Raw genomic sequence first — 8,804 nt, forward strand, 5'->3', positions numbered from 1 at the left:
GCACTATAGACGTCAGCCAAAAGCAGAGAAAAGGGTGATTTTTGCAGCATGTGCTCATCAAAGTTTAAAAGAAATTGAGTGTGCACTGCTCCCTCCTAAGGCAACACAGAAGAGCTGATGCCGCCACCATGAAGGAGAGGAGCCTCAGTTGTTGGCACCGAAGTAATCTCATCACTCGTTGATTAAATAGAAGCTCGACTGGCCTTTTCTTTTCGGTGGAAAAATGAAAGGCCGCGGGAGAGAACACCCGTGCGGCTTCCTCCACGCTCCGCCAAGCCCGAGCATCACGAGTTGGAGGCGCCGCACCTGGCCGGGCACCGGCGGCTGCTGACCCCGGGGGCCGGGCCGGGCTGCGGCCCCTTCCCGGCCCCTTGCAGCCCCTGCCCGGCGGCGCTGACCCCCGGGGGCTGCGCTGGGCTCCCTATTTGGCCATGCGGCGGCCGGGGCCGCGCTGCCCCACGCCTGCCTTACATGGGCCGAGCGGCCGCGCCGCGCCGGGGCTGGCCCGGCTCCATTCATGGCTGCGCGGCCGCTCGGGGCCGCGGGAGCGACCAAATAAGGAGAAGGTGGCTGCCCCGGCCCGCCGCGGCCTCGCACGACGCTGCCCCTCGGGGGGTATAAATTGGGGCGTCTCCGCCGAGCCAGCAGCCAGGGTCTCCTCCGCTGCCCCCCGCCGCCGGTGCTGGTCTGGTGAGTAGCGCGGCGGCACGCGCAGCCCCGAGGGGCGGGCCGGGAGGCTCTGGGTGGGACGGGACGGGACGGGACGGGATGGAGCACACGGGAGGGATGGAATACACGGAGGGATGGAATACACGGGAGGGATGGGCGGGAGGCACCGCCGGGCGGCAGGCGCGGCCGGGACTGGGGCCGTGCAGCTCCCGGCTGGGCGCTGCTCCTGCCGGGGACAACGCCCGCGCTCCGACGGGCGCGCCGCCTCGCCCCCCGCGAAACGCTCCGGGCCGGACACATCTCTGCGATTTAAAAAGCTTTCCCTCCCTTTTCCATCTGCGGCCAGAGGGATCCGCTAATGACGCCCGAATTGAGCGTCTTACAAGCTGGGGCCGCTTTTAAAGCGCGCAGAAGAAAGCGGCTGACGGATCCCGTTTAGAGCCCTGCCCACGAGCCGCCGAGCATCCTCCCGGGACGACTCAAATTTCCCGCTCCCGCCGCAGCGATCCGGCCGTGCTCCCCGGGATGGCGGGCGGGAGGGCGCGGAGGGGCTGCCCGCGAGGCTCTGAACGTGCCACCGTGCTGTTTTCCAGGTTCGTGCTTCCTCCCCAAGATGTGTGACGACGAGGAAACCACCGCACTGGTGTGCGACAATGGCTCGGGGCTGGTCAAGGCGGGGTTTGCCGGGGACGATGCCCCCAGGGCCGTTTTCCCGTCCATCGTCGGTCGCCCGAGGCACCAGGTAAATTTAGAGGCAGGACACTCCATAAAAAGTGATTTTTAAAATGAAAACATTTGCAATTTGTATTTTTTAAATCCTGGAAAAATTACTGCTAAGGTTGCATAGCAATATGAAGTATCTTTGATCAGTCGAATGCTAATTTCCCTCTGTATTGACCTGTTTCCTGCTCATGATATTGTGCAGTTTACTTTCAGTCAAATTTTTGGAAATCAGAAAGAAACAAATAAGAAAAAAGAATATGAATAAAAGAGGTGAATTATAAATGGGGGGAAATCCATTAATCTCATGTAAGGAAAAAAAGAGAGAACACCTCAGATTCTGTTGACTTAATATTTTAATAATGTTAAATTTATTTTCCCAAACAGCCTTTCAGGGGTGTGACTGCTAGTACGTTTCTTGAAATTAAGATATTTAGAATTGCAGGATCATAGAATATCCTGGCTTGGAAGGGACCAACAAGAATCATCAAAGTCCAGTTCCTGGCCCTGCATGGGACATCCCTGGGAGTCACACCATGTGCCTGAGACAGTTGCCCAAATTCTGCTTGAATCATGTCAGGGCTGGTGCTGTGACCCCTTCTCTGGGGAGCCTGTTCAGTGCCCAATCATCCTCTGGGTGAAGAACCTTTTTCTAATATCCAGCCTAATCCTCTCCTGACTCAGCTTCAGGCTAGCTGTCTGTGATGTAGTTGTTTGGGCTCTGTGATGTTGTCTTCCTCAAATAATGCTTTTCTGTGTTTTCTTCTCTTAGGGTGTTATGGTTGGTATGGGTCAAAAAGATTCCTATGTGGGTGATGAAGCTCAGAGCAAAAGAGGTATCCTTACTTTGAAATACCCAATTGAACATGGCATCATCACCAACTGGGATGATATGGAAAAGATCTGGCACCACACTTTCTACAATGAACTCCGTGTGGCCCCCGAAGAACACCCTACTTTGCTCACAGAAGCCCCCTTGAACCCTAAAGCTAATCGTGAAAAGATGACCCAGATCATGTTTGAGACCTTCAACGTACCTGCTATGTATGTGGCAATCCAGGCTGTCCTCTCCCTGTATGCTTCTGGTCGCACAACAGGTAAAAAACAAATAAACACAGCTTAGATTCTGTTTCCTTTCAGGAACTCTCCTTCCTTTCCACTCCAAATAGGAAAACACATCATAACTCATTCAATTTACAGAAAAATAGGTCTTTTTCATTTATAGCAATTAATGATAACAGTAGCATAAAAGCCAGTACAAAATAGGTCCACATTGTTCTTTCCACAGACAATTTGCTTTTGGAGAGGCACCATGGAACTGGCTGTGCCACTGCTTGTTGTGGTGCAAATGAGGAGACATTCCTGTAGGGATACTGCAGTCACAGAAGTGTTACACCAGTTTAAGGGTTTAAACTGGACCAAAAGATGCCCATTATCAGACCAAGACAGTCACTATTGCAAATATTCTTGCTGCTCAGTATAGTAGTGGTGGAAGACAGGTTTTATGGGTTATCCTAAAATATGTATGGAACAACAATTCTCTGTGAAAATTCACACACCTCACGAATGTCAAGGCAAGCAGAGGCAGAAAGAATTGGAAAGATCTTTGTGACTGAAAAAGAATTATGCTACTTTATATTACCTGAAAAATCTTTTATTTTGTTGTGTTTCTAGCTGCTTCCTGTGTGTAAGGGCTCTAAGCATTTGCTAGGTGATTGCAGCTGCTCTCTGACATTTCTCTCCCAGGTATTGTTCTTGATTCTGGAGATGGTGTCACCCACAATGTACCAATCTATGAAGGGTATGCCTTGCCTCATGCCATCATGCGTCTGGATCTGGCTGGCAGGGATCTGACTGACTACCTCATGAAGATCCTCACGGAGCGTGGCTACTCCTTTGTGACAACAGGTCAGTCCTTCAGCTTTTCTCTGCTATGGAAATCCTCACATCTCTCTTGGCCCACCATCTTCTCTAGTGTTGTGCTTATCCAAAGATTGATTTGATTCTCCTATATCTACAGCGGAACGTGAGATTGTCCGTGACATCAAAGAGAAATTGTGCTATGTTGCACTGGACTTTGAGAATGAAATGGCCACTGCTGCCTCTTCCTCCTCTCTGGAAAAGAGCTATGAATTGCCTGATGGTCAAGTGATCACAATTGGTAACGAACGTTTCCGCTGCCCTGAAACCTTATTCCAGCCATCCTTCATTGGTAAGTGTTCCCAGGAAATTCTCCTTTCTGTAGGAGGTATGAATGAATCAGAAGATTTGGAAGGTGCCCCGCTCCTCTTCCTGATTACCTAAATTTGCACAAAATCCGACATGAATGAATAATAATTTAGATAATTTGGTTCCTATAAATGGGCTTGATGTGAACTAATCTGGTAATTCGCTGAGTTCCAGGCTCTTGCTGCAGTGTTTAGATCAAGTTTTAGGGTCATAGTTTTTTAATGATAAAACATACAGTTACAATACCATCATTAAAGAGTTGGACTCTGTGATCTTTACGGGTCCCTTACAACTCAAGACATTTTATGATTCTGTATCACGGATGGCAAGGATGGCCTTCAGAGCTGTATTTGTAAGGCTTACACTCAAAACAGTATCTATTTCCATGAAGAAGCAAAGTGTCAGAGAGGGGAAGGACATGGAGTGAAGGTGTGTGTGTATTTATATACACTCTAATTAACATTGCCATGGTTGAGATGGTAAACCTTGCTGGTCATGCACGCAGCTGACAGATGCAGCAAATGTTACACTCTTAAGTCCCAAGCAGTACACGCAGTTGTTCATCAGCTGACTTCTTACTGTGGATCCAGTGTCAGCCCTTTCAGGAAGCACCTGTTAAAATTAACAAACTGGAATGCAACCTACAACCACTTGCTTCTTGTTTCTTTCTTCTTACCATCAAGTACGAATATCTTATTCTAGGTCATAGTTATGTCTTGCCTTGATGATTCTGAGTAGTATAGACTACATTTTGAGTAGACTGAAGAAGTTGCTGTTGCCTTCTTTAGTTCTACTTGAACTATTTTTATTGTCTTAATTTGCTGTCTTTACTATATTCAGCTAATGCTTTCAGTGAGACTGATGTAAACCAATAGTCACGTTTTTTGTTCTTGATACCCTTGTTCCACTGACATTTACTAAATGAGTTTATGTCACATGTCTACTTGTTATCTCTACTTGTTATATTTGAGTCTCTTGCCTTTGCACATGCATTATGATTCTTACCTTTTCTAACAAATAATGTTCACTTCCTAAATTAGTTTTGTAATTCTATTTTTTAATATTTTTCTGTAACACTTTATAATCAGGAAACATTTTTACAAGAAGAAGGCCAAAAAAGTTCATGTTAATGATGATCAGGGATGCCAGCGTTTCATTTCATGGAGACCTCTTATATAATTCTCTGGCCTACTGTCTTTTTTTTCTCAAGGTATGGAATCTGCTGGTATCCATGAAACTACCTATAACAGCATCATGAAGTGTGATATTGATATCCGTAAGGACCTCTATGCTAACAACGTCCTCTCGGGTGGTACAACAATGTACCCTGGCATCGCTGACCGCATGCAGAAAGAAATCACTGCCCTTGCTCCTAGCACTATGAAGATCAAGGTAAGGAACTTGCCTCTGTGTTATAAAATGTGGATAAAGGTGGAGACAATGTCAGCTTCATTAAACTGGGATATGGGAACAACTCAAAAATGAGATCAACAGCTGATGGGCAGATGAGCAGAAATTCTATTGAATCAGAATAATTATCTTAGAAGCAAGTGTTAGAAGAGAAGAAAATATGATTACAGATTTTTTAATACATTACATGTATTTTAAGGGCTGCTGAAGATCAATACTGTTATAGAAATGTTCTTTACTTGCTTAAGGAAATATCTAGTGCTGTGTAGCATTGCAGTATGGATTCATTGTTCAGAAATGAGGATTTTGTTGCTTTTCTTTATCCTAGATCATTGCTCCTCCTGAACGCAAGTACTCTGTCTGGATTGGTGGCTCCATTCTAGCATCTCTGTCCACCTTCCAGCAAATGTGGATCAGCAAACAGGAGTATGATGAAGCTGGTCCATCCATTGTACACCGCAAGTGCTTCTAAGCACTCCCCCCTCAATTTATTTCCCACTCAGGATGACGACAATATGCTTCTTGGAGTCTTCTGGCAAACCTTCCCGAACTCTTCAGTCATTGTACAGTTTGTTTACACACCCGTGCAATTTATTTGTGCTTCTAATATTTATTGCTTTATAAATAAACGAGATCTGGGACTTGCAACCTACAAAATATTGTCTTTGTCTTATTTAAAATATTTTTCGGTCAGAAAAATGAGACTAAACCCCTGGGATTTGGAAACTCCCATCAGACCTGTGAATACTTTTACTGCATCCATGTCCTAACTGATATATGCATGTTAGGGTCATTGTTTTCTGTTAGTAAGAATTTACACTTTATAGTTTTAATTTTGAAATTTGGAACAAAAGAAATAGTATATTTCAAGGCTTATAAAGAAAAAGCCTTAGGGCTGACCCAGTAAGTGGAAAAAGTGAAAGGAAACCTCTCATACTTACTCACTCACTTTAGAAAGATTCTTCTATCCCATTTATTGCAACCCAGACATTTTAATATTCATTTATTAAAAGCCAAAGCTTCTGTAAAAGAATTATGTTAATGCATTTAGAATGTGATTTATAAATAATTAGCTCAATCCTAAAGAGCCATGCAATTGTTTTCCATGGGCCATAAATATTTATGACAAAACATTAATTGAAACTGACAGCTTACTCATCTTCCCCTATATCTTCAAAGCCAGAGAGATAAAGAAGTGAAGTCTTTATTGTACTAATGCACAGGAATCAAACTTCTGTTGTATAAACCCAGAATTGTTACAATCACAATTATTTTCACATTGTCATTCATATGTCTTAGGCAAATTTAATCCTTAATCTTTGCTATCCTTTCTTTGCTATTTGACCCAGATACTACAATCATAAACTGCACACTTCTGTGGCCATTTGTGTTCCTCACCAAGACTTCTTATATCTGGGCTTTTTGACTTTTTTTCAAAAAGTAATAGCTAAAAAGGGAAGTACAGAATGATCTGGGGCATTTTCATAAAAGTAATGGAACCAGTCAGTGTCTTAGTTTGAACTACGTACTGCCCAAGTTTGATTTAGGAAATCAGTTAAAGCATGTATCAGACTGTGTATGTAGTTAGTTAGCTGAGTTTCATCAGAGCTGTTTGAAAATATAAGACTTTATGCTAACTTTATAATCCAATGGTAATTAAAAAAAAATTTACACATTTGTTGGGAAACTTTCTGTTCCTCTTTGCTGTTATTTTCTTGAAAGGCATTAAAAATAGTAATTAGATGTGGTCTGTAATTATATTGAACCAATTTTACTATTTTCAAAAAGATGAAGATATACTTAATGTTTGCCCCTAATTTATTTATCATTAGGTGGCATTTTACTGGGGGACCACTGTAATTTCCTAGCATCCCCTTGCAATCAAAATATTAAAATATTTCTAGATATTTTTGGGGTTGGGCAGAGAAGTTGGATGGTATTTTCAAATATAAAGAAATTTAAACATAAACATGACACATAAAATATTTCACAATATGGATATTCATTTAAATATTTTACGCAAACAAAAATGAAATTTTAACAATACGAACATTTAAACATAAATGTGAAATACTCATTTTAATAGTGCACAGAGTATTACTGAAATGTTGCTGCAAATAGGCCTTCATATAATAAAATAGAACTTTATTAACATGTGGATCTGTTAAGGCAAAGTCAACAGCCTCCACTGCTCTCAAGAAAGTTCCCACCAAAGGTAATTATTCTGAAATTCATACCATGGAGAAATTTCTTGTGTCTTGAAAACGTGGGAACTCTTCCAGATGGCTGACCAACACAGATGTTTGCCAATGACTTTTGCGTATCGCTGTTTAGAGCCATTGCACTTTTTTCACTTGGCTTGCTTGCTAATTTGAAAGATTTGGCTGGGCAGAAAGGTTATCTCAGGTATTTGTGTGAATTAATAGGGTGGTACTGGACATAAATTGCAACTAATTGGAGCTTAAAATGTTAAGCAAGTATGCAAAGGGCGTGCTAAGTCAGCCCTAGTGGATGCCTGCCTTGACTGGCTCTGACTGACAGGTCAGGAATGGCAGGCAGCACTTGGCACCACTCTCACAGCTCTGATCAGGGATTCACTGCTGGGTGTGTGGGCATGAGCAGGGAACTGAAGGAAGCCACTGACTACAGGACTGGTGGAAACATTCCTTCCACAGGCATTTCGGGGCTTGTAATTCACAGTTTGTGGAAATGGATAGGAGCAGCAAGGATTGTACAAAATAGTCATGTGCTTGCATATAGGTAGGGCAGGACTAAAAAAAGTATCAATGCCTTACTCTTTTCTTCTTCTTACAGAGTTTTTCCATATGCATTCATTTTTAGTGCAATTATCCCATATTTGGCCATGGAAAATTATGCATTCCCACTCATTGCAGTGAAAACAAGTAATTAATTCATATGGGAATTATAATAACTATTTCTGAAAGCAAAGCTAGATCTAAATTGATTGAGAGAAAATTGAATATTAAGTCATAGTCTAGGATTCAAAATACTGATAGGACAGGCTACTGTTAAATTTGCCTTCGGTTTACATTTTACAAGAATTAATGTGTTATACATTTTGCATGCAAAATGAAGATGGTGAAATGAGATGCAGAAACTAACTGCAGTGCACCCATATGATAGGTAAAATTACTTTGGATATTTCCTTGAAAAAGGTAGATTTAAAAATATCTGTACCCAAGATTGCTGTGGTAAACAATCTTCACCTCTGAAACACCTCACCTAATGAAGAAATTGACATTATTTGAAGACTAAAGGAACATAGCCAACCTTCACAGCTTTTGATGAGATGCCCTTTCGATGGAAGAACAAGAATAAATGTTTAGCCAAATTATAGATTCAACACACATATTTTGAAAAGCAGTGTGAATACATGGTAAAAGGTCTGTCTGCCACGCTGAAGGGTGTCTGGTTATTTGACTTTGCAGCTCCTTGCTGCTCTATATATAAAATGGAGAGGAATTCTGTGGAAGTTAGTCTGATCTGATTTTAAGCTACATAAAGAAGCTTTATTCAGTAGGAAGGGCTAAATAGTATTAAGAAATACTGACATACATCAGTAAGAGCTGAGACAAAATCTTATTGCCTGTTCTGGCAGCCACAAAAACACTGCCCAGTACTTATGCTTTTGACTGAAAGGCATTGAGATATTAGCACTGCTGGTTGGCCCTCAGATCTTACAGAAAACTTTCCTTGTAGACTGATGAGCATGTTGGCATTTGGGGAGTATTGAGAATTACCATCAAAACACAATG

The 8,804-nt window shown here is 42.5% G+C and overlaps 1 protein-coding gene across 1 annotated transcript; it reads left to right on the forward strand.

Moving 5' to 3' along the window:
- The first annotated feature begins 544 nt into the window (after positions 1 to 544).
- On the forward strand, positions 545 to 5,685 carry ACTC1 (actin alpha cardiac muscle 1). The gene is made up of 7 exons (XM_030948698.1): positions 545 to 690; positions 1,263 to 1,411; positions 2,162 to 2,486; positions 3,136 to 3,297; positions 3,410 to 3,601; positions 4,829 to 5,010; positions 5,357 to 5,685. The coding sequence occupies exons 2-7, from the start codon at positions 1,283 to 1,285 to the stop codon at positions 5,498 to 5,500; spliced, it is 1,134 nt and encodes a 377-aa protein (XP_030804558.1). The 5' UTR covers positions 545 to 690; positions 1,263 to 1,282; the 3' UTR covers positions 5,501 to 5,685.
- The last annotated feature ends 3,119 nt before the right edge of the window (positions 5,686 to 8,804 follow it).

This window comes from Camarhynchus parvulus, chromosome 5, assembly GCF_901933205.1.
Source record: "Camarhynchus parvulus chromosome 5, STF_HiC, whole genome shotgun sequence".
In the NCBI taxonomy this organism is placed as follows: domain Eukaryota; kingdom Metazoa; phylum Chordata; class Aves; order Passeriformes; family Thraupidae; genus Camarhynchus; species Camarhynchus parvulus.